This window comes from Streptopelia decaocto (genome assembly GCF_964273445.1).
Source record: "Streptopelia decaocto genome assembly, chromosome: 3".
Lineage (NCBI taxonomy): Eukaryota > Metazoa > Chordata > Aves > Columbiformes > Columbidae > Streptopelia > Streptopelia decaocto.
The window spans coordinates 18248297-18273253 of record NC_138656.1 but is presented as its reverse complement, the minus strand read 5'-3'; the positions used below and the strand labels follow the sequence as shown (position 1 = coordinate 18273253).

General features: G+C 49.6%; 1 protein-coding gene across 3 annotated transcripts in view; it reads left to right on the top strand.

Moving 5' to 3' along the window:
• The first annotated feature begins 4411 nt into the window (after positions 1 to 4411).
• GALNT14 (polypeptide N-acetylgalactosaminyltransferase 14) overlaps positions 4412 to 24957 on the top strand; it is a 110707-nt gene continuing 90161 nt past the window's right edge. For all 3 annotated transcript variants that reach the window (XM_082049118.1, XM_082049116.1, XM_082049117.1), the window contains exon 1: positions 4412 to 4623. In XM_082049118.1, the coding sequence (XP_081905244.1) occupies positions 4495 to 4623 (129 nt within the window). In that variant the 5' untranslated portion in view covers positions 4412 to 4494. The remainder of the gene's footprint in view (positions 4624 to 24957) is intronic.

The following is a 24957-nucleotide window of genomic DNA, read 5'->3' as shown; positions in this document are numbered from 1 at the left end:
ACAGCTCCACCCCTAGACAAGTAGCAAATGGTTTCTGAGTCACCCCTGGGGAGCAGGTCGGGGCTGGCGGGGTGGTGCCTGGGCCAGGGACATGTGCTGGCTTGCTCTCTGGGAGCCCTGCAGCCAGGCTGGCACCTCAGCTGATGGGTGACAAGGGACAGCTGGGCTTCTTGTGAAACACGCCAATGCTCAGCACTTGCCAAAACAGTTATTTGGGAGCAGCTTTGACGTGCTCTCCCTCCTCTCCTGGCGCTGTCTTCAGTGCGATTAAGTGCAGTAAGTGCAGCACACCCTCTTCCATGGGGTGGGGAGAGAAACTTCTGTGTTAGCTTCTTTCCCCAAGCCTGGAGCAGGGACCACAAGGATGCCTTTGACCACTGAATGAAATCCATCTCCCTGTGTAACCATATGGCCATGCTGACCCTTTCAAACACAGATCTTATTTTTGCAAACAAATTCTTCCTGATATATCTGCTACTGCAAGCAGGATCTCTTTGTCGAGAAGCTGCATTGCCATAAACAGCAGGAAGACCTGGGCTGCCCCGAACTGCTGGCTCTGCACCAGGTCCTCCACTGGCACTGGGGCTCTGTGTCCTAGAAGCCCTTTCTCAGCCACAGCTTGGCGGGTTGCTCCATCTTACAAGAAGCTGTGGTGTTCAGCATCCTGCGTCAGGGATAGATTTTGATCCTTTCCTCAAATCGCTTCTCAAACCTACCTGTTTATCGCCCTTTCAGATTTCCAGGAACAAAACACAAACTATTTGTGATCCTTTTGGAAAAGAAACTTGTTTTTTCTCTGGGTGGGATCTCAGATGTGAGCCAAACCCAGGCGTATTCCCAGTATAAACTGCACTGAAGCAGTGCCTGGGTGGTTTGCAGACCCTAGTGAGATTAAATTCTCTTGAAATGTGCTTTTACAGGTGTCCTTGAAACAGTGAGGAGAGCTACTTTCTCCTACCACCCTTTCCTTAAATTCAGGACCCCACCGCCTGAGGTTGCGATTGTGGAGTTTTCCCTTCCACTCAGAAATTATGTGTCGTGGTTGAGACGGAAAAACAACATAGACCAAGTTCTTCCAGGATGAAAGTAGTAGATGCCATTTATTGCCAGAAGTGCATTTTTATACAGTTTTACCAATTCATGTGTCTCTTCACTATTGGTTACAAGTTACAGCAGTAACATCTCATTGGCTATTTTTGCTGTCATCAGTGTTACTCTTCTACTCCCTTCTCTCTCGCAGGTACATCCTTAACATCTCTGGATACTCCATTACTCCCATCTTTCTCACGGGTAGGCCTTCATATCTTCAAGGCTAATTTCTGTTGCCATGTCCTCCGTCAGGGAATCCACAGACCCACTGTAGTACCCCACAATTATGTCATATTTTTGCTCTCATGAAACAATCACTTTAATCAACTTTGTAGTGCTGATACCAACAAATGCTAAATACCCGTTTCCTACACTTTTTTTTTCTGTCTCTAGATGTACTGCTGGCCTTAAATTTTGCTCTCTTGGAAACACGTAGTATGTTATGGACCTCACTTGTAAAGCAACTGAGATTGGCAGATGAAAAAAATAGAAAAATGGGGAAGATATGCCCATCAATAATAGCAATTTTTTCTTTTTTATTGCTGTGGTTTTAATGGAATTGCAGTAGGATTTTTATACAAGTCTCTGAAAGTCTATGACTTCAGATAACCCTGAACCTAGAGATTTGTAGTCTTGCCTTATTCTTGTATAAATAGCTGTTACCATCCTCTGCTCAATATATTACCTGTCGCAGCACACATGCTCACAGTCAGGAGCAACAGACTTTTTTGGAGATCGTATGCGTCACTAGAGCACCTCGAATCTCCCGTCTCACCACAGGACACCTGCACAGAGCAGGTACGGGGCTCCAGCAGGCAGGGCGTTGTTCGGTGTCACCGTGGTGCTCACGGTGTCACCTCCTCGCCGGTATAACGGCAGCGCTAGCAGGAACGGGTCAGGCCTTTGCCCGTTATCTCTGCGGGCACAGCGGGTTATTCATCACAGCGTCGAGCTCTGCCAATAAAGCTTTCCCTCAGCAGAGGGAGTTGTTTCTCAAGGTAATAAGATAGCATTATCTGATTGCATTTTTGTCAGGTCTGTCCTATTTATTACCTTACTTGTAATCTAATTTGTAATGTATTTCCCTGATATTTTCTATATTTCCCCCTTATATTTTGTAATAACTTCCACTGAAAGTCTGACCTATGAAAAAGACAAGGTTTTTAATCCAGCTTTGAATGATCACACCCAGGTGCCTTTATCTGGAAAAGCTCTCCTAACACAGAACGAGGTATGGTAGGAAAATCTCGGCACCCTCTGCGAATGTGCTGGGGGAAATGCTGCGTTACAGCGCCAAGGTCATTTCATCCCAGTTGGGGAAACACCAGTGGCAACTTTCTACTTGTGGCAAGATGATATTTTTGGTCAGAGAGCCATTCTTATCCCCAATGGGGTTAGAAAAAGGTATGTCAGAGGTAGCAACCAGCCTGTGCCAATAGCTGTGGTAGGCACAAGGTAAGAAGACAAATATAAGCCCTGTGCAAAGCTACCATTGATGAGCTTTAGCTTTCAGGAGAAAACATAAAATAACAGCTTGGGGAAGAGAGCAACACCTGCTGCATTTACCTGCAGGTCCCTTCTAGGTTGGGTAGAGATGCCTCATGGTGGCAGAGCTGGAGTGCAGTGGTCCAGCTACACTGACCATGGGCCTGAGGAAGCTTAGTTGGTGTGACACCATGGGAAGTGGTGGCATTTTCAGGCTGGCATGGGCCTCCCATGCAGTGTCAGGCTGACGGCTCACCATGGCATAAGGGCTTTCCACTCTCTTCCCACGTGGTTAGTTCTGCTCCTGCTTGGCTGTGCTGTTGAAGTTTGTTTTGCAACGACAACCTAAGCCTACCCACTGGACCTGGATTTCATCGTTCTGATAAAGGCATTTCAAAGTCAGATGGCCTTGAAACAAAGAAAGAGAAATGTCCCTTTTTGTGGATGCTAATGAAATTTTTATCTGGGCATCTTTCTGTGAGTGCTGGGCCTGAGAGGCATGGATTTTGTTGGGGGAGAAGGGCTTACTGAGTCCTGGAAATAAATCGGAGAAGGACAGACGATGAAGATCGCAAATGATAAATTAGCAAGTGACAGAAAACAACTGCAGGAAATAATAAAACCAAGAGGAGTGTGTGGGAAACGCATAGGAGAGGCTGTTTACAACATGTGCATCGGACTTTCCAGCATTTGACATCTTATCTCAGACTCGTTCCATATGTTACTTTATGCATGGATTCCTGTTTTTATGGGGTTTGTTCTGTAGTTCTTGTACTAACAGGAATGACTCACATCTGCTCCAATACTTAATTTATTCTCTAATGTCTTCTGCAAGGGATTGCTCAGCTCGTGCAATACTTGTCAGTGGCAGGATCGAAGGGCAGTGAGTAAGGCAGGTGAGCAGGGACAGCTAGGCAAGGCAGCTCTTTTCTGGAGTCCTACTCCAGGGGTTTTTTTGCCCTCAGCAATGTCTGTAATTCCCACTTTGGCTGCCCTGTGTGGACAGGCTTGCTGTGCCAGGGCTGTGTGTGGAGCCAGCAGGGAACGCTCCACGGGACAGGGATGACACTGAGGGCCATCCCTGCAGGACCATGGCCTGGCACCAAGCTGTAGCTGGCATACCAACAGCTGCCCTGCTCCGTGTCAATGATTATGATTTTATTTTTTAAGTGCTCTTGACAGCTCTGGAGATTCACATCTTCTCTTCCAAATCCAGTAATTAAATTCCACCTACCTGAATTCCCCCTGCTGTTTCAATTGGATAAATTAATCTTCCCGTCATGTCTGAGCCTCCTCTGTGTGGTGTTGAACGGTGGCCTCCCTTCGCCTCAGCGCCGGACCAGGACCGGGACGGGGACCGGGATGGGGACCGGGACGGGCCAACTTCGCCGCGGCGCTGCCGGGCCCCGCGCGTCCTTTCGCGCTCGGCTCGGGGGCGCTGGAAAGTGGCCGGGACCCACGCACGGTGCGTGGCCGGGGAGAGAAACGGGCGGCCCCGACGATACACATCCCCTCCGCCCCCCGAACCTCTGTGCCCGGTGCCGCCGTCCCCGGGTGGCCGCAGCCCCCCCAGGCGCGGTCCCCGGAGGGGCGGGCGAGGCAGCGGCGCGGCCCCGTAGCTGCCCCACCGGGCCCGGGTGTCAGACCGGCTGTCTGCGCGCAGCACCTTCCCCCGGCGAGCGGCTCCGGCACCGGCTCCAGCCCCCCTCCTACCGGCGCCTCCTCTTCCTCCTCCCCTCCCCTCCCCTGCAGAGCATGCACAGCCCGGGACTCGCATCGCCGGCTCCGAGGCGGGCGGGCGAGACGCTTCTCCCCTCCTAGCCCCGCTCCCGCTGCCCCCGGAGGCGCCCACCGCCCTCCCCTACCCTATTCCCGGCCCTTCATCCCCCACCTCTCGGACTTTTCCCACCCCTCCCGAGGATGAGGCGGCCGACGCGGCGGCTGGCGCTGTCTCTGCTGGGGGTGCTCTGGCTCGCCGCTCTCCTTCTCTTCTTCTTCGGGGCGAGGAGGAAGTTGGAGGCGGCGGGAGCCGAGGGGCGCACGCCGGAGGTGAGCACGGGGCGGCGGGGCCGGGACGCAGCCGGCGGGCAGGGCGCGCCGCCGCCCGGGGAAGAACTTCCCGGCGGTTTTCGGCATCCCCCACCTCGTCGCGCTCCCCTTAAAGTTTTGCATCGGCTCTGTGCCTGTAGGGGTGGGTCGGGCCTTTTCCTCACTCCCCCCGCCCCGGTGATTAACCCCCCCGGTCGCGGTGCTCCCCTCTGCACGGCACTGGGAACCGGCAATCCCAGCCGTCCTCCTGCCCTATTTTACCGGGGGCTGCAGCCGTCGGGGCTCCTGACCCGCGGGTGCTGCCGGCGTTACCAGCCCTCCGCCCCGCCGCCAACTTTGAGCATCCCACGTTTCGGGCCTTGGGTCCCTGGGGAGCGGGGAGACAGGTGTGCTCCGAGGAAACGAAGCACGCGTTTTGTGTCCCCCGTGGAGGACGGGCGACTCCTTTCCCTCGTGGGTCACGCAGCGGTTCTGAGCCTTCTCCTAAAACAACAAGGGCTCGATCCTGCCTCCTGGCTGAAACGGGAGGTGGCCCGTGGCTGGGACACATCGGCTGGCAGACCTGCAGGTACATCAGCCGGGTTAAATCACTGGGGCTTTTAATTACTGGTTGTATTTGATGACAGAGTGAGGGTAGGAGTGTTGTCCTATAAGTCAGCCTGGGTAGAAGGATACATTTGCAGTCGCGTGTTTCTGTGTCGTGTTTGAGTCCTCGGAGTGACAGCACGGGGGAGATGGGAAGAGCATCCCATTTCACACCGGGAGTGAAACAGAGGAGTTTCACGGCACAGATGCTGCGAAAAGCAGGGACCTGCAAGCAGCTTTGTTTGAACAAGGTCCCATGTCCCCTGCTCTCTAACATGCGAGAGAGCAGCCTGAGGTTAGCCGAGGGTTAACTTCCAAAGGACACAGATTAGATGCTTCTTTTGGTTATACTGCTGTAAGTCTTGAATAAGTTAATCAGGGCTGGAGCCCAGGTCTTGAAAATCTACTCTGATTAAGGGTTATTGTAGCAGAGGAAGGATACAAGACTTCAGCCCTTTTTTTTTGCACCAGTGACACCCAACTGGGTGTTTAAAAGCCCATGACTTATAGCAACTGTATGTGTTGGCCAGGTCTTCACAGAGTCTCATCTATGTTCACCTCTGAAACTGAATTAACGACCTGATTGGAAAAAAAGAAAGTCAGAACTCATAAAGCTTACTTTGATTTTTTCATCTTGAGGAATTATTGGGTTCCCATGTTTTTTAAATAAAAATGATTGAGGAGATTTTTCAGGCTTTCAGAAATCTTTCAGTCCTAGCAGAGGAGAATGAATCTATGCAATTTCAGGCTCCAACATAAATAATTATATCTACGTTTATTTATTTATTTTTTTAAGCGAGGGAAGGTAATAAGTTACTGAAAACAGTGCTGGAAGACAAGTGCTTCTGAACCGTAGCTGTGCTTTGGTGTCAATTGGTTTCTGTCAGAACTGCGTTCTTAAAAATTGCAAAACCAGACCTCCCCTGTTTGATGTGAGTTCCTGTGTTCTCCTTGAAATGAACCTTGCTTCTCGCTTGGCACCAGCTGCAGCTGAATTGCTGCTTCACTTGGCAGCCTGTTTGCACTCTCGGCTCTCATGCAAACCCCCCGCCCACCCTGAGGTGCAGGTTGCTGGTGCTGTTAGAGGCTGGGCTGGGCTCCCATGGCTGGTGAAGCGAACTTCTCCATCACACAGGATCAGGCCCCAAGTTTTGAAGCTGCAACTGCCAAGTTGTTATAACTCCAGCAATTTGACTGCTAAAATTGCCTCTCCTTCATTTCCTCTGAATTTTCCATCAAAACAGTTGCATCCCCTTGAGATCCATAGAGTGCAGATTCTTTTTTTTTTTTTTTTTTTTTTTTTTTTTTAAAATGCATTACATTTTTTGGCTTTGCAAGCTGCTTTTGGGCAATGTGAATTATAAGCTGGTTGTGAGTGCGGGGATGTGGTGTCACTTTAGTTAACTCCTCCGAATGGCTGCGGAGCTGACTTGGGTACCAGAGGCAGAGGTGCTGCGGTCCAGAGAGGAGCCTGGCAGCACGTCCTGTTCCCCTGGCTGGTGGGACCGGCTGCTGCTGAAAACTTGAGCAGTTAGAGTTCATCAAGAAATAAGTGGAGGCAGTAGGTTGTTAATGGCAGTGCAAACTTTGTAACGCAGCTACGATGGAGAAATGGAGCAAATTCACATCAAGTTTCCTGGCAGTGGTTTCTGACTTTTTTTTTTTTAATCCCTCCCTCCCTTCTGCCTTTTCTCTCAGTCGAGCTTTATTTCTGCGACCATATGCACACCCTATATCATGCCACATGTGGATTTAACCTTTGGACCCTTTTATTTAGGCTCCAGCTGGTAGTGCTGCCTCCTGCCCCCACCTGTCTCCAGGCAGGACTCACAGCATGTGTCCAATGCCAGGTGGCCGCGGTGCCCAAGCTTGCTGGCCATGGCATGTTGGTGGCTTGCCGGGGCCACAGCCACTGCTTGCAGTGCTGCTGCTCTTGACTGTGCGGAGGGCTTGCCCGTCCGCTGCTGTTATTTTGGTCCACATCCCCCCCTCGCTCTTTACCCCAAATCCTGTGCCAGATCCAGCACTCAGCTTCCCAAAGGAAGGCTTGAGATGTTTTTCCCACAGCCGGAGAACTCTGTGTTGGGGTCGGCAAGGTCTCTGAGGAGCAGGTCCTCGGTGTGAGGGGTCTGCTGTGGTCTTTGAGTCCTGCCTACCCCTAGACCACACTGCCAGCTTGGCCTCTCGCAGCGCTGGCGGAGACAGGTGTTTGGGCAGGTCTGACAGTGGTAGCTGAGCTTTCCTGAGCTGCTTGTGCCTGAAGAGGTAGGAGCAGCCGTTTGTTGTAATTAACTTGGCTTCACCTCCTCTTTTTTTTTTTTCTGTTCTGTTTTCCCCTATAATCCCATCTCTGTGGATCTCTCACAGCTGCCCAGTTGCGAGCAGGCTCAGAGGGCACCTCTTCTTGCCAGCCCTTGCTCCCCTCAATCCTGATCCCCTCCTTTCCCCCCTCTTTGTCCCTGCTGCTTGCAGCCGCTGTCAGTACGTGCCGGGGCAGCCGGAGCAGGCTGAGGCTGGATTTTAGGGTGTGGGACTCCCTCCCGGATGTGGGATGCAGTAACCTGGCAGGGCTGGTAGCGTGTGGAAGAACATAACTTGCTCCATTTAGGACCGTGAAGCTGTTCCTGGGACAGGCTCCCCTGTCCCTCCAGTGCTGTTATTCCTGCTGTCGCTTGCAGTTTGATTTTTTTTTTTTTTTCTTTTCCAAAAAGCAGATCAAGCCCTATTAGTGCAGTAAGAGAAACTTGACCTTGCCCTTTCCCTGCCCTTTATAAACTCCTGTAAATTGGCTGGGAGGGGAAGCCGTAGTGGCATGCCTGCCCTTGCCATGGCGCGTTGCCCGCGCAGCCTGGCTGGGTGCTGGGTTAGCAGCTGGGGGCTCAGCCCCTAGGAGCGCTGAGTCTGATGGATGAGGGTGTCAGGACACAGGGCTGCTCAGGGTTACGGATGACCTGGGACCTGTGGATGCCTCCTGCCCTCTGTGCCTTTCGGCGGAGAGTTTTGAAATACTTTGCAAGCATTAATTAGTTCCAGCCTGTCTCCCTGCCCCAGCAGTTTTCCGGCTGGATAAACTGGGACCAGGAGAGGTTAATTGAAGTTTGTATCCTTCTGGCTCTCGTTGACCCCACAGGAATTTGGAGTCGCTCAACCCTCTTGGAAACACAGGCTGCCGGTGACCCACCTGAAGTCACATAGAGAGGTGGCGTTGGGGCTTGGCACGTACTGGGGTAGCTGGGGCTCATGGTCTCATGCCAGTGCCTGGTGTCTCCCCTGCCTCCCTCTGATCTGGCCTTTTGCTTTGGAAAGGGGACGCACACACATATAAATTAATAACTTAATTACATTAAGAAATAATGAGAAGAACTGATATGTGGGATTAATTACAAGCAAATTCCTGAACTGATTTGTGAGGAGCACGTGTAGCTGGCTCTGCAGGGATGTTCCGTGAGCATGCTGGCTCCCCTGGCTCGTGCCGGTGCCTGTGCCCGGCTGCAGCCGCGCAGCCTGGGGGATGCTAAGGAGGGAGCAGGAGAAGGGTGGGTGACAACCCCTTGGCCATCTCATCCCTTCCACCTGGTGGAGCCACAGCAGACTGGAGTGGGGAGCTGGTTGTGTAGCAGAGCCCTGCTGCAGTGAGGGGCTCGTGGAGGGGTCTGGGTTCTGCTGCTCTGGGCCAGCAGCGTGTGCAGGAGAGGCAGAAAGATGGTTCTTTGTTGGGTTTGGGGTTTTTACTTCTCTTAATTCCCTCCTGTGTGCCAACTTGCTCCCTCTGGTGAATGGCTGAAGCACAGCTGACAAGCCTCTAGGGGGAAAGCAGGTCCATCATGGGCTGGATTGCAGGAGAAAAGCTACAGAAGAAGAGTTCCTTTTATCAAAAAAAAGTGACCTGACATACTTGACTTGTACTAGTATTTGCTATGCGACAGATCCTTTCTGAGTGTGTTCAAATGCAGCTGGAGGGTGAGGTGATGAGAGGTGCCCACGGTGGTGCTCAGCACCCAGCAGGATCAGACCTCGAGGCGAAGGGATGCTCGCCAGCTTTGCACCCGTGTGCCTCACAGCAGCCTGCACCTCCTTCTGCAACATCGCCGTCTAGAAAGCCTCAGCACCTGGAGCTCAGCTGACAGTTTTCAGATATTAAATTCCTGTCAGTTTTATAGCAGCAGAGCCACTTAACAGATTAAAATAACTGCGCATCCTGCAAAAATTCAGATCTTGACTATTAAGGAACTGAAGTGACAAAGCTGTCGGGAACAAAAAGGCAGAGTGTTTAGCAACAGGGACACTCGTGCTGGCGGGGGGCTTGGGTAGGTCCAGGGTAGGAGAAAGTAGGAAACTTCTGTCATGCTTTGCTGGTGAAATCCCACCCTGAAATCTCTAGGAGCTAACCCAGGCTCTTCAGGATGACCAAAGCTTTGCTGGTCCAGGAGTTGGGGTAGAATCCAGTTGCTCTCTCCTGCTGGTGTATGTAGTGATTGATGTGGAAGTACAAACCACAAAATAATGCCTGAGCCATCCTCATCTATGGGAACAGATAGGACAGGTCTGGTGCATCAATGGGTGCTGTTTCTCAGCTGCTCACCTTCCTTCTGGTGGGCTTGGGAAAGAGGTTTTCTCAGCACGGCCACCTCCTCGTGCTAACACCTGTATCCTCGTGGAGCAGGAGCGAGACAAGAATTCCTGCCCAAGTCAGCACCCAGTCACGTCAGCTACTAAAGCAGCCATGGACAAACGGTGAGCATCCTGTCTTGTATGTCTTGTTTAATTAATTTACCTACTAAGCATCAAAGTGCTCTCTGAGATACCAGTGAAACGATAAGCGGTCAATGAAAACCCTGTTAATTTTTCACTGGTAATTGCAATGAATGAATTTTACCCCCATTACATTCTGGTAGAGCTCTGTGTTGCAACTGTGACTGATGGGGGCATAAATATTGATTGAACAAGAACCTGTTTGCTTTGCAAAACGGTGAGTATCAGGATGCCCAAGTGCCTTTCCTGGCTCAGTGCTTTTCAAAAAATATCTGGGAAGGAGGGAGAGAATGCAAGGTTTATACTTCTTTGCTGGTAAGGAGCTAAATAAATTTCTATGCAGCTGATATGTGTCTTCTTGACAAGAGCTGTTGAGCACTAGAAGAAGAAAAATATTGTTTATTCTGCTCTAGGAGGGAAGAAAGAGCTGGAAAAATCCTGCTGCTGTGCTTGGAAGGGGTGTCAGAGGTGGTGATGCTGCCGAGGTGGTCTCTCTTGCAATCCGCTTGTCCTGGCAAGGTCCTTGCGGAGCACCCTGCAGGCTGCCAGTGGGATGGCTCTGGGCTGCTGCGTCTCTCGCTGGCTACTGTGGTGTGGCGTGCCGGTGTCCCCTCGGTAGGTGGTGGGGAAGGGCGTCGAGCCCTTGGCCCTGCAGCTGGGTTTTTAGGAGGGCTTGGGTCTGGCCCTGAGCCTTTGGTGACCCTTAGGGGTGAGCTCGGCAAAACAAAGTCCTGCTATCAGGCAGGGAGGTCTCTGAAATCAGCTCTGCCTCTGGATGCTGGGGCATCATAGACACACAATGTGTGTGTGGAGTGTTTTGACGCTTGAGAAAGATGCTGACTATCAGCATGTGTTTTTTCCTAGTTATCCTTTCACCACCACTGATGCATACAGAGGTGGATTCTTTACTCAAAGAAACAAGGCAGTTTTATCTTCCTCACTCTTCCTTTCCATTATAAGAGAACATCATCCTGTTTTATCTTGATGTGCTCATGTCCCAGAGCCTGTCTTGGCTGGGTTTGCTTCCTCTTGCTCTGCCAAGAGGTCTCTTGACCCTGGCTCTGCAGCATGAGCTGTGTGCCTGGGATGGCTGCAGGGTAAGGGCTAGAAATCGCAATACAGTGTCTGTGTAACATTCTATGATACCAGGACTAGAGTTTTTCTTTCCTGCTGAAGCTGTGGGGTTGGTTGTAGGCACAGAGACCAGGGCAGAGAATGCAGGGCATGGTTTAACAAACCACTGTGGTTTATTAGATGTGAGCTGGGTGAGTACAGATGCTTGATGGGCAGTGCTGGGAGAGGCAGCCTTGCAGCAGTGTGCCCAGGTGGCTAAAAAGGCCAACAGCATCCTGGCTTGTATCAGGAATAGTGTAATGAGCAGGACTAGGTCAGTCCCCCTGTACTCAGCACTGGTGAGGCCCCACTTTGAACCCTGTGTTCAGTTTTGGGCCCCTCACTACAGGAAAGAGATTGAGGTGCTGGAAAGAGTTCAGAGAAGGGCAACGAAGCTGGTGAGGGGCCTGGAGCACAAGTCTGATGAGGAGCGGCTGAGGGAACTGGGGCTGTTCAGCCTGGAGAAAAGGAGGCTGAGGGGAGACCTTATCGCTGTCTGCAACTACCTGAAAAGAGGTTGTAGCATGGAAGGGGTTGGGCTCTTCTCCCAAGTAACAAGCAATAGGATGAGAGGAAATGGCCTCAAGTTGTGCCAGGGGAGGTTTAGATGGGATATTAGGAAAAATTTATTCAGGCAAGGGGTTGTCAGGCACTGGAACAGGCTGCCCAGGGAAGTGTTGGAGTCACCATCCCTGGAGCTGTTTAAAAGATGTGTAGATGAGGCTTTTAGGGACATGGTTTAGTGCCAGACTTAGGTTAACAGTTGGACTCAATGATTTTGAGGGTCTCTTCCAACCAAAATGATCTTATGATTCTATGAAATAGCACCATTTTATAAGCCCGTGTAAGTGTGGGTGCCACCTTATTGTCCCAGGCTGGCAAATCCCTGGGTGGCTCAGTACAGGGTTTGAGCAGAGGTCTTGTGAGCCAAGTGTTTTTCCTTGGGTCCATGGACATGCGTGTGCAGGGCACACAGCCCACAGGATGCCAGTTTGGTACTTCTGGGTGTGTTTGCCTGTGGTCTCATCTCTTTGCTGGTAGGAAAAGCAAGCTTGGGGGAAGTCATGGAAGTGCAAAAGCAACTTACTGCAGTTGAGAGAGAGAGACATGGTTATAACCGTTTCCTTCTGGAAGGGCAGCCCAGCATTTGGTGCAATAAAAACAGTTATGGGGAATGTATCTGCAGAGAAAGCAAAAGTAGAATCTGTTTAAGAAAGATGTTTGCATGAAGGGGTAATTATGTGTAGCCTAATGACAAAGGGTGCAGTGGATTGACTATTAATTGGAATAGTGTGAGCTGGAGATTGCTGGCGTTAGCTGTGTGTTTCTTGCTGGCTTCCTCCTATTTAAAGAAGGAAGGAGTGAGGAGCAGATGAAGTGGGGGGGTTTGCTCTCAATCCACTTTCCCGTGCAATGAAAAAGCCATTTTCCCTGCCTTTCTCTCACAGCGAAATGTTCAGATTTTGCCAGCGACACTTAGCACAGTTGCTTACTAAGCTGCAATTACATTGATTTCCCACCCTCTTTCCCCTTTTCGGTTCCAAAATCTCAGCAGGAGTCAGCGTTATGGGAAGAGCAATCCAAGGAAGAGATCCTGAGCCCCATCCTCTGCTCACCGAAATCAGTATCGCTCCACTCTGCCCATGCATTTCCGTATGAGCTGCGGAAGGTGGGCTGCCTAGATACAGGTTTTCCCATATAGCCGCTGCTCTGGTGGGGAGGGCAGCCATAGGTGTGTCTATAGGGTACCCTGGGAAGCCACCTGCTGCAGGGGGGTGTTGGATGTCCTGGGGGGGCTGGGGCTCTGGGTGCCTGTGGCAGGGGGGTGCTGGGAGGAGGAGGATGATTTCTCATTGTTAACATGTGCCTTCAAAAAATGATCAGTGGTGACAGGTTCAGCAGGAGTTCACCGCTTTGTTTGTGGAGGCGGCATTAGTTCTACTAATAGTTTGCCTTCAATCCCGCTGTTTGGAATCTTCTTATGAGCCTTAATTAACCCTCACTGCAGCCTGAGGGAACGAGAGAGATGCAGAGGTCCTTCACGTGTCACGGAGAAGCATTTTGGAAGGGACAATGTGCCAGTTTCCCTTTTTCATGGGGAGGACATGCTGGGTTGGGGACTGTCCCTGGCCAGACATGGCACAGGGACCTTGCTGGTGGCACCCATGGGGCTGAGGGGGCCTTGTGTCCCGTGCCAAAGCCCTGCCTTGGCACACATAAGCTAAAATTAGTGATTATTTACCGCAAAGCAGCTAGAGCTCTGGCTTTGTGATGTTATTTGGAGGAGCAAGTGAGCTAATGATTGCATCTCATCGTGGGAAGTGCAGTGCTAGTAGAGAATTGATTCAGAAGCAAAACAGGTTCATTTTCAGATCAGGCTGAAAGACAAGGGGAAGATAGATTATTATTTTTTTATTATTATTATTTTTGTTTGCTTCCATTTCATGTGCAACTGAGGGTTTTAGCCTTTCCCTCCTTGGTTTTCTAGTGGAAATGCCAACAATAAACCTGATTAGAAAGTGATATGGGGAGAACAGGGCTTGTGTGGTGCAAAACCAAACGAGCTCAGAAATCACCTTCTATTCTCTAAATAGTATTTGCAGAGCCAAAGAAATTGAGATGGATTATTCTTGCCTTTTTTTTTTTTCTTTTTCTTTTTAAGCCACTGAAGGATCCAAAGGATGTAATTTGGCCCAAGCAAGGAGAGCAAGGCTGCATTATCCTGGCTTTCCAAATAGCTTTGCCTGCATTTAGACACACACCATTTCCTCCTCAAGGACCACTGTCGGAATCTGCCGGTTACAAACACACCTCATAACACATTATGGAGGCATGTGGCTCGCAAATAAAACACGAATATGTTCAGCGACACGGAGCTCGGTTGCAGCCCCCCGGGCAGGGGGGAGTTTGTGCACATCTTTTCTTTCTCGTGCATTGAATTTTTAGTTGCTTGTCTCTAGGTGTGGTGGAGAAAAGGTGGGAGGGAGAAGTTACAGGTCAGAGCAGGCTCATTTTCAATGGCGTGGCTCAGTTATTTTTATTAAAAATTAACTTTTTTTTTATTTAAAGAGTTTTTTTTTTTTTTTTCTGAGTCAGAGTAATCCGCTTTACATGATGGGTTGATTTGGAGTCCTTCAGGATAGAAGAGTATCCTCTAAATTCCCTTAGGATGTGCCCCTGGGGGATGTTTGGGATGGAGCCCCTTTGTGCTGTGACCTCACCCAGCCAAAATGAGAAACTCGGGGTCTGGGTGGGGAAGGTGGGTGTTTTTTTCCAGCGGGGTGGGCAGAGGGAAGATGCAACAGGGCCGCTGGAGCTGGTGTCGGGGAGCCAAGCTGGAAGGGAAGCTGCCGTGTTGCATGGTCCTGCCTTTCAGCAAGAGCAAAGCCGGATGGGAAGAGAGCGGCGAAGAGCAGTGGTGTTTATAATGCTCGTTGCATTTTCCCGACATGATAATATAGTGTAATTTGGAGAAAGAGAGACTCAAACATGCATTAAACAGCCATCTGCTCCTGCGACTGGGATCAAAATGGATGAATATCCATATAACGCTCAGAGTTAAACTGCGTACAGCGTGTTGGCTGCATACGGTGCGCTCCTCACGGTATTGCGAAATGCAGTTCCTATCCTGCAGGAAGATCGCTGGTTTAGGTCTCTTAGAAAAAAATAAAGACCACAACCGTGCAGGCCTTGGGGATGGGTGCTCAGCCCAGCAGTGCCTCGGTGGTCCTGCCTGCTGGCTGTGGTGCAGGAGGAGCTGATTTTGGGGTGGAGGAGACAACAAGCATTGCCAAGGGCCGGCCAGTACCAGCTCTCCCTGCCCTGCTGCCGTGGCATGGAGCGAGGGAGGGATGGATAGACAGCTTGCTTTGGCACAGGGGCGGCACATGTCTTGGGAAGCCGTTAGCAGTGATTCTGCTGAGGGGTTGAAATTCCTGGGAAGCGAGAAGGAAAAGAAATTTGTCTTTTTTCTTAAGTTTTGGCGTGTTTTTTTCCGTATCATTAAGTACTCACAAAAATAGTGTTCAAAGATCAGGACTCAAATTTTAAAGTGGAGTGTGCTGCTCTACCCATGACCACTTTAACTTTACCCCTGTGAAGAGGGTGTAGTTTGAATTCGCCATGACATGATGATGTACAAGAGTACCCACGTAGTGTGCTGGACATCCTCTGCTCCATTTTCAAGCAACTATTTTATTTTATTCCTTCCTGCTCCCTGCTGAGCTCAAGTCCATTGGTGAAGGACAACATTATGCACTTCTACACAGACTTTTCTGTCGTGCTTGATGCTCTGATAGCTGAGGGCTTCATGAGCAGTAGTAATTGTATTTGCTCAGCTCCTGCATAAATAAGGATGTGCATCCTGCTTGCAAAGGTGATATGTGAAGGATTTGGTCAGCACTAGAAATAATGAAAAAATCAAGCCTATAAATGGTCTGAAATCTGCTGAGGCTTCAGCTGCTGTGGTCCTGGGAAACGTCGAGTATTTGTGCAAAATTACGGTTTTCAAAGGCTTCTCGCTTTGCCTGCTTTGGTGGTGTTCTTGGGATAAAAGTGAAATATCTGAGCCCATTAGAGAGGCTTGTATCTGCCTAATTTGAAGCCCCAGAGCTTGGAGAAGGAAGGATGTCTCAAAACAGGGGTCACCAGGATTTTGTAACACCACCAAACCAACTTTTTTCTTCCCTGTTTTTGCTATTTGAAAGAGAGTCTGGCTCTCACTGCCCAACCCTCAATTCCCTGGCAGTAGAAAACCAGCCAGGATGTTTACAAGTGAAATAACTGTAATTAGAAATTAGACTTGCAAGTGGCAAAAAAGGGAGTTGGATGAGGAGAACACAGTACATTGGTGGTCCCCGCTGCTGCTGGTGACATGTCCCTCACAGATATGGATGTGTTTTCTCAACAGGGACATCCTGGATGTACCCACGCACTCAAGAAGCACGACATTTCCAAAATTAAGTGTGAAATACAAACACAATCTATCTCTCAAGGTGAAAGTAAGCTCCAGCAGGCGTCCGAATGCCAGGGAAGGTCATTCAGGTGTTGTTCTTCACTGGAGGCGCTGCGGGTCTTGGGGAGGTGATGACACCTTCCCTTCCAGAGGCAATGTCAGCAAAGGGAAGTCAGCTCCAATTTGGCTTTTGCAAGCAGAAGCTCCTCTAGCGTGTGTGAGGCAGGAGCAAAACACATTGATGCTTGAGGGCATCGGCTACTGGGAGGTGAAGTGCGGTCAACCTTCCCCAACAGGCACGAGCGGCGTTCTGCAAAGCAAGATTTCTTTGCTCTCGGTGCTTTGTTGCATCCTTTGGAGATCAGGTCCGGCTGCCAGTGTCGTGGCCAAATCTTGACACTGGATGCATCACAAAAGTGAAGAACATCTCTGCTATTTAACCTAACCTTTGTATACCTGCTGTTTTACCGAAGCATTGTATTTAGACCACAGCTGTAGAACTGGGGCACAAGCTGGTATAAAGGCATTTGCTGAAGGTGGAGCAGCACCCGCGGGTCCAGCACAGGGTTTTACCCATTTGATAGCTAGAAGTGAGCTCATTAAATAAACTGTAATTTGCACCTTTTAGCCTCAGTGATGCCTGAGTGCAGGCACCTGTATTTGGGATAAAAGCTTATTCTGCTTCAATTAATTTTATATCAATATAAGCTGAATAATTAAAGGTGTGAATGAAAGGCCAGGCAGTTATTTCCCTTCCCTCTGGTGCGCGGGCTGTGCTGAAATAACCAGGGAGGTGGGAGCACCTGGCAACATGGATGTTAGTCCAGCTGAAACCTGCCTGCACCATCTCGCAGCTGACCAATTCTGAGTTTCTATATGTAAATACCAACCGGGATTGCCTAATTTTTGGTGCGTATCTCCTGGTATTAACACCGGTTTAGGCATTAGCATGAACTGTGAGTGTGCCCTTGCGCAAGGCAGCATCTCTCTGGTTGAATGTAAGTTTGAGTCTCAAGATGTTCTCCCAGTCTTCAGGCAGAACCAGCAGCCATTACTGTATCTGAAAGATAAAGCATATGAATTCCCACTTTTTTTTTCCCCCTATTTCCATAAACTGTGTTTCAAGTCTGTAGGCCAGGAGTGACTGTATTTTGCAGGCATTTCATTGCAGTAGGCTGCAATAGATAACTGGCCATTTCTGCACCAAAATAACGGGAAACTTTTCAGAATGATATTAATCCAATAAAAGACTAAAATATTTGAAAGTGTAAAAGCTGGGGATCTTTTTCCTTTGAGAACAGACTAACACCTGACCTCAAAAGTGTGATACATCTCTAGTTCTGAGGTGCAGCTAAACTCAGGCCATGCTCAGGATTTCTTTTCCTCCCCCAGTAATCCTTTCCCAGTGCATCAAACACAGATTCGGGAGATTAATTTGCTGAAGGTCTTAATGTTTGCTTTGTGTTACAAGGACCCAAATTCCACGTGGGGCCAGCTTTCACTGGAGGAGGCTTTAAAGCCACCCAGTTCATCCCAGCATGTGCTTAAGGGCTTTTGCCGTGTGGGATTCAGTTTTGAGAAAAGCATTGCGAAGCCAGCGCTCTCCTTTGTGCAAGTGGGGCTGATTTCAGATGCCGTGAGGAGCACGGCGAAGTCTGATAACCCCGCGGCGTGGTTTAGTGCCTTCCCTCGTGCTGCCTGGCTGTGCTCTTGCAAGGAGGCACAGTGTGATTACAAGGGCTGTTAAATGCCCTTAATATTCACGCTGTTAGGGAGTGCGCTACTCCTGCGGGCACTGCTGGCTGCTGCTGTTCGCAATCGCATCGCACCAATGATTAAATCACTGATGCCGCATTGAATAGCATGTGAAGCCCCTCCAGCCAGGAGATTCAAAGGCAGAGTTAAACCCCTCCTATTTGACCACCTTTTTCTTTTTTTTCCATGTCTCTTAAGTAATGACATTTTTAAAGCAAACTAAACACAGAGGGAATGATTCAAAGCCATGAAATGAGATGGGAAATGAGCCCCTTGGGAAAGGAGCCTGGGGGGTCAGGGCAATGCACGCGTGATGCAGTGCTGCTGTACACGCTGCTTCTCTTACTCTTTTCAGGCAAGGATGGGAAAAGTAGAAAAGTGAGTAATATATATATGTGTGTGTATGTGTACCGATACATACTTAACAGTGCAGCATATGGGGGAGTGGCAGGGAGTGCTATAGCGGTGGTGTGGGGAGGCTTTTGGGGCTGAAGCGAGTAGCTGCTTACAGTGAAAGAGCCCCATTCCATCCTAATCTCTTTTGGGTGCTGTGGGAAAGCTGTTCCCTGCTCTTTTCTCTGTGGATCAGTCAGTGTTTGGTTTGGGGTGTCCGTTCCCTGCCATGCCCGTGCCATTTTCCCAGCTCCCAGGTTTCCATGGCTGGCGCCGGGATGCAACCATTTCCCTGTCAAAGCCTCGTCTCTTACATGCAGCCTCAGCCACCTCAGAGGGGGCTTTAACTTGCCAGGTATTTTAAGGAAAAGAGACAAAAGCAGTTTCTCGGTACCCTACTGTGTTCTTTGGGCTGCTCCCCATCCCTCTCAGTCCCCAAAACCATGTCATCTCTGCTGTCTGCCTCCCTGCTTAACCACAGGTATCGCAAGCAGGAGGCTTCTCTCAGAGGTGCCTCAGTTCTTCCCATTCAGCCCAAAAATGTGCTACATCCATCTGGCCATAAAGACTTGGATTTAGGTTGTGGGGCTGGGGGCTTTGAAAGGCCTGTGGGCATCTGAGAGAGGGGCACTAAGCCGAACATTCTTGTCTGTGGAGGAAGGCTGGGGATGCCGCAGTGGCCTCAGCAGCCCCTCTTTCCTGCGCTAGCATTGCCAGGGAGAAGGCTGACACCTCCACAAATGACTCCTCTACATGGCTTGCTTTCACGGGGTCTCAATAAAAAGAGTCCTGACGGGGTGGCCATTAGAGAACCTGTCGGTTAATCGCTCCCCTGTCGGTTTTGGTTAGAGAGAGCAGCGTGGCGGGGATGCCTGGCTGGGCACTGGCAGGAGGCTTTGCTCAGGGTTCACTGAGTCTCCATTGATTTTTAAGCATGTCACGCTGTTCATTAGGAGAAGGAGAGCAAACTAGGTGCTTAGCAGAAATGCTCTGAGTCGATCCTGATAGAGCACGTTTCTCTGTTCCCTGGTTAGTGGGCAAAAAAAATTGTCTTGCCCAAATCTCTGCTTCTAAAGTGCTCAGCCTCAAACCTCCCATCTTCCAGGGATGCCTGGCAGAACATCAGTCCATCTGTCCTGGCATTGCCACGTCCTCCCAGATTTGCCACAAGGAGAATGAAGAAAATTGCACCGTTGGTGCTCTTGGTTCATGGGGTGGTTTTCTGCCCTGTCCCTCCCCCTTGTCCTGCCAGGTTCCCCTGGCCGGATCCCTGCTGCCTATTGGGTTTGATGTGTCCCTTTTTCATGCAACTTATGCTGGAGCTGCACTGATTGAGGCAGTAAATCAGCTTGCTGGTGCTGTGGAGATAAATGATGGCTGTAACGTGAACTGAGGGGGAGCAGAAAAAAAAAAAAAAAGGAAAAACTGGGGAAAATAAGGATATAAATGTGAAAGAAATAGTGTAATCAACAATGAATGGGCTGTGAAACAAAATATCTACCTTGACCAAGGCCCCTCAGCACAGCAGCGTGGTCCCGGTGATGACTCGAAGTGCTGCCATGGGACCAGCTGGGGATGAAAAAGGGGTTCCTGTGTGTGCACACGACATTCACCCAGCTTTGGTAGCTGACAGCGGCTAGTGGATGTTGGGGATAAGGATGAGAGCCGGTATCTGCAGCGTGCACCAAGGCACGGGACTGAATAGAGGGCACCAAATGGAGCTAAATCATCGGCCAATTTGTAATCTCTCTATCTAGAGCTGTGGGAAGGTTTGAGCTGAGATACTATTGTTTGAATGTCTTTGCGGCTTTTAAGGTTGCAACCTCTCCATTTGCTGCCTGCTTTGGCTGGGTTTCCTTTTTTTTCCTTTTCTTTCCTAATTTTAAAGCGCTTTCCTGCTGGTGAAAGGCTGACAGCCCCCAAGGCTTAAGTCTTCTACTGATTTCGGCAGGCAGGGGTGGTTCCTGGCTCCCTGGGCTGCCCGGACCGTGTCCTTCATCCCTCGCCTGCACTTTAGGGATGGAGAAGGGTGTTTGGAGCTGAGTTGGTGGTATCTCCACCGATGGGTAATTATCCACTCGGAGCTGAACGGGACCTGGCAGCTCCCCATGGGCTGCAAAGCAGATGTCGGGTGACAGTGATTTAAAGCCTCTGTCATCCAGAGACAAACCTGTGATAATGATTCTCTTTTTATAGACCGGGACTTTGAGGCACAGGGAGATTTAATGGGAGACGCTTTGTAAAATTATCTACTTAGCTAAGTTCAGTAAAATCTTAGCCGAATTAACAAAAAATGAGCTAAATTCAGCTAAAATCATCAGAAAATTGTCTTGCATGATTGGGAAAAAGCAGAAATTGGAGGGGAAAGGGAAGAGATAGTAACACTGATGAAGTTTTAACACTGGTGAGTAGGTCAGGAATGTGCCACTGCCTTGAGTATGCTCCTGAGTTTTGCGAATCTCACTGGAATGGGTCCTGGGTTGGAAGAAATCAAGGTTGATGACAGAAAATTACCTGTAGGGAGAAGGAGTTCACTGGTGGACCTCGCTGCTGCTGGGCTTCTGCGGGGTCAAGCACTTGGTGGCTGGCAGCGGGAGGATTTGACATCTGCGTGGCCATCCTCAGCCACAGCTTTTATAAGAGGAGGAGAAGGAAAGGGCAAAATAGTCTTGTGACTTGGGACAGTCTCTTGCTGGCAAAAAATTGGGGAAAAGCATCACTTGTAATGGAGTTGCACATAGCTATCTGGCATGAGGAGGTGTGCACCTTCCTGGCTGGTGTTGGAGGCAAGGTGTCTGCTCGGATGGTTTGAGAATTATTTGTTTTCTGAGGTTGAGTATGGAGAAAAAACAGTGCAGTTGTAGTCCTGTGCCCTTGGAAGTGAAATGTGAGGAAGGAGAGATGAAGAAAAGCCTCTGTGGCTGAAGGAGGAGGTGAAAGAGGGTAAGATGAAATTCAATTCTGCAAGCCTGGCTGTTGGCCAGGAGGCTGTGGTAAACTTCTGCCGTGTGCCTCAGGTTCTGTCACAACCTGGAGCACTTTGGAGCTATTTTTCCTACAGCAGAGCTACATCTTTCTAGAGATGTTAATCTGCCAGAGACAGGACAGATTGTGCAGATTCACGAAGGTCTTGGATGTACATTATTCCCTTAATCCCAATTTGTGTTCCAGATAGTTGTAACCCCCATGGAAAACTATACCTGGTAGAGGATCTGGTGATGTGTTCATGGCTTTCTGCCTTCCAGCTTTTCCCGGGGGCTGTCCCATGGGACTAACCAAGGGGTGTCAGTGTCACTGGCCAGCAGCAGCAAAGCTGGTCTATGGGGTCATTGTCTTCTCCTCTGCTGAGGAAAGCCAGGGAGCTCGTGTCCCCTGTGGACCAGGAGGGACCAGAGATGTGCTTTTGTGGACAGTGCGTGCCTGACCCAGCTTTTATTATCTGCCCATCTGTCTTCAGCCCACAGTGCTGGCAGAGTTGTTGTGTCTGAGTGGTACCGATGAAATCAGGGTCAGGCGGGATGATGCCAGTGGAGGCTGTGTGGCAGCATCCCTGCCTGGAGAAGGGGGACCCCAAACCAGGACTTTAGGCTGACCCCAGAGCTGGGGGTTGAGAAGGTGATGCAGGGTTGGTTCGATGAGCAATGCAGAGGTTTGCCTGGTGTGCCCACCTCATTTCTGGGGTGGGAATTACTGAGGCACTTTCAGGAAGGTGGTCTTGGAAGAAATATCCTTGTGGAGGCAGAAATCTGAATAATCTCTCAGTTTGCAGGCTGCTCTGATAAACTTTTGCTTTCAGAAGTGAGAAACAGGTCATGCAGTCTTTTTGCTTCCTCCAAAAAAGACCCCAACCCTCAAACCCCCCAACCCCACCCTTGCCATTAACACAGTAGGGCAAGGAAGAAATATTTCTTTTTTTACGTTTGCTTTCATTGAATATTTTATCGAGAAACACTCACCTTGGCGTGCCCAAGAGCACTCAGTTTCGGTTAATGAATTTGTTTCTCCCATCTGGAAACCCTCCACCGACAGCAGTCCCCCTGCTGGCACGGCAGTCCGTGGCACTGCCGCTTCCTTGGGGCCCCCGGGGATGAGCCCGGGCAGCGTTTTGCCATCAGCTGTGTTTCTTTAGAGGTGCAGCAGCTGCTCTTGAAGGGACAGGGATGCTGGTGGACAATGGCACGTTATTTCAGTTCGATAGTTCGTGTGCTGGGTGTGGGGCTCAGTGTCCCATCCTAACCCTGACCTTGGTTCCCACACAGCTCCTGCGTGCCCATCGGGAGCACGGCATGGTTGGGGCAGCTCTCATGAGCGAGCATCGCTTTTTGGGGTTTGTGGGTAATGATGAGCCACAGTGTGAAGTAGCAGTTTCTTTTAAAGCGGTCTTCTTGACAAAAGTCCCCTTGAATTTAATGAAGACTTAGAAAAGTTGTTCCTGAAATTTTTATGCTGGGATATAGATATCCATAAAAGAGCCCTCCCGTAAACAGAATGGAAAGGAAACCATTCATTTTAGCATCTGTGCGTTTATGGATTGATTTTTAGAGAATCCTATTAGTTTCACTGCCAGTAAATGGCACAAGGACTCTATTTCAAACCAGACAATGTTGAAATATAGAGTTGGGTATTAAATATCATCCTACCTGTTGCTGTTCAGCTATAGTTCCTGCTTGTGTATGAGTGGAATATAATTGCAGAGAGCAGGAATGCCAAGTCGATCTCCTTCCAGCTCTTTGGTTAATAAAATCATTAGGAACCAGGATAACACAAGAGGCTGGCATTACACTGTTTCAACAGCCCATTAAATAGATCTGATTGGTTTTGTGCAATGCTTTCTTAAAAGCAAAGAAGTAACTCCCCTGTAGCTGTTACTTGGTTTCTACTTTTGAGAAAGCAATGATTTATAAATCTCTTCCTAAACAAACAAGTTACATGCAATGAAAAAGCCCCATATAAACCACAGACTGCTACTCCTCCCCATAACTCAGATGGTTTCTGGATTATTTTTGCTTCTCCCCTGGCTTGTAGGACGCAGGATCGTCTCCCTGCCCATAGGGCTGCTGCCAGCCCGGCTCTATCTGACCGCAGCCAGCACAGCGATGTGTTGCAGCGGCTGTTTGCGCTTTACCTTCGCACTGCGTTTGAGCGGATGACAGCCAGATGGTTTCATAAATAGGCACGCCTCCTTGGGCTGAGGGTAGCTCACCTTCCAGTGTCATTACCAGCCTCTATCAGATTATTACGAATGAAAATATCCTATTAAAGTAATTTTCATTTTTTCCCCATCCTATTTAAGCTTCCTCTTTTGTGCATCTCACTTGGTTTTGGCAGTGCAGGGTTTTAGTTTTCATTGATGGGCGTTTTCACTTTTCAAGTTCAATTCCAGCTATGTTTGGTTTGCAGAATGTGGAGACTTTGCAATTAAAACCAAAACTGAGCCGCACACTTTGCAGCGAGGCAGGAAAAGCAACAGCCTAACACTTTCAGTATTACTGGGTTTTCTCAGGGTCGCTCTGCAGCCTGGGGAAGAGTGGGCAAGTTTGGTGCTTTAGACTGAATATGGCTACCCTGGGAGCTGAGGGGATGCTTTAGGGTGCACCTGCAGTGGCCAGTGTGCTTTGGGATGCGGAGTTGCATCCCAATGCATCACACCCCCCCAGAGGAGACCGACTGATGCCACCTGGCATCACCTCCTCTTCCCCATGGTCCTGCTGCACACACAGTACATTAGGAACATGGTGAAGGGGACACTGATAGTGCTGGTGGCAGCGATAGGGATGCAGAGCCTATTGTGAGCAACAGGCATTGCTCATGACCGAGGAAGACACAAGCCCGTTTGTAAAATGTTTGTGAACCATTAACCACAACCCTGTTAGTCACTCCTTCAATTTATCTCTGCTGCTTGGGCTGTGCCTTTTGTGGTGTGTACTTCTCTCTTCCATCCCTGCAAAGCTGGTGCTGGGATAAATACAAAGAGGGTGGCCTGATGAAGATGAGGAATATTTTGGATCCATTTCAATTAGTTTGCTATAGTGATTTAATCCTCCTCTCTGTGACTCCCAGCAGCACTGCTAGACAAAGCACCCGGGTCTCAAGAGGGAGATGAGTGTGGCACAGCGAGCAGGGGACACTGCTTACCTGTGGGCATGTCAGTCTCTGGCTTGGGAAAAGAGAATCCATGATTCTTTACCAGACTGTTTACAAAAGGCAAAATAATATGGAAGTCGTGTATATATATATACACACACACACACATATATATGTATGTTCTCCTGTATAAGTTTTCTGTAGCTGAGAAGAAGGGGGTTGTTGCCAAGATCAGCAGTTGTAGCCTTGGACGCTGTGTGTTATTTAGGGAGTTGATGCTGCTGGTTTTCAGCCTCCTGTGAGCTACCCAGGTTGTCCCTCCATAGAGGTTGACCTTGTTACAGTGGAGACTCTGAGAATGTCACTCCAGAAAGAGAAAAGGACCTTTTTTGGTGGCAGTTGGAAGAAAGCAGCCACGCTCTGAGCTTATCCTCTCCCTGGCTCTTACCCTACTGCTTGCATCCTTCATCCACTGTGTCTTGCAGGCTGTGGAAGGAGAGGGACATCAGGGTGGATGATGATGCTTGACTGACAGCTCCGTGGTTCCCCTGGTCACAGCAGGCACCTGCCAGCTCAGCCTTGCCTCAAGTTTTTCCCTGCCTCAATGCTGGGGAATGGTTACTGGGGTTGGAAGAGCACATGGCCCTTTAATTCATGGGCAACGTCGGGCTTGCCTGCTAGTCTGAGCAAGGAGCTCC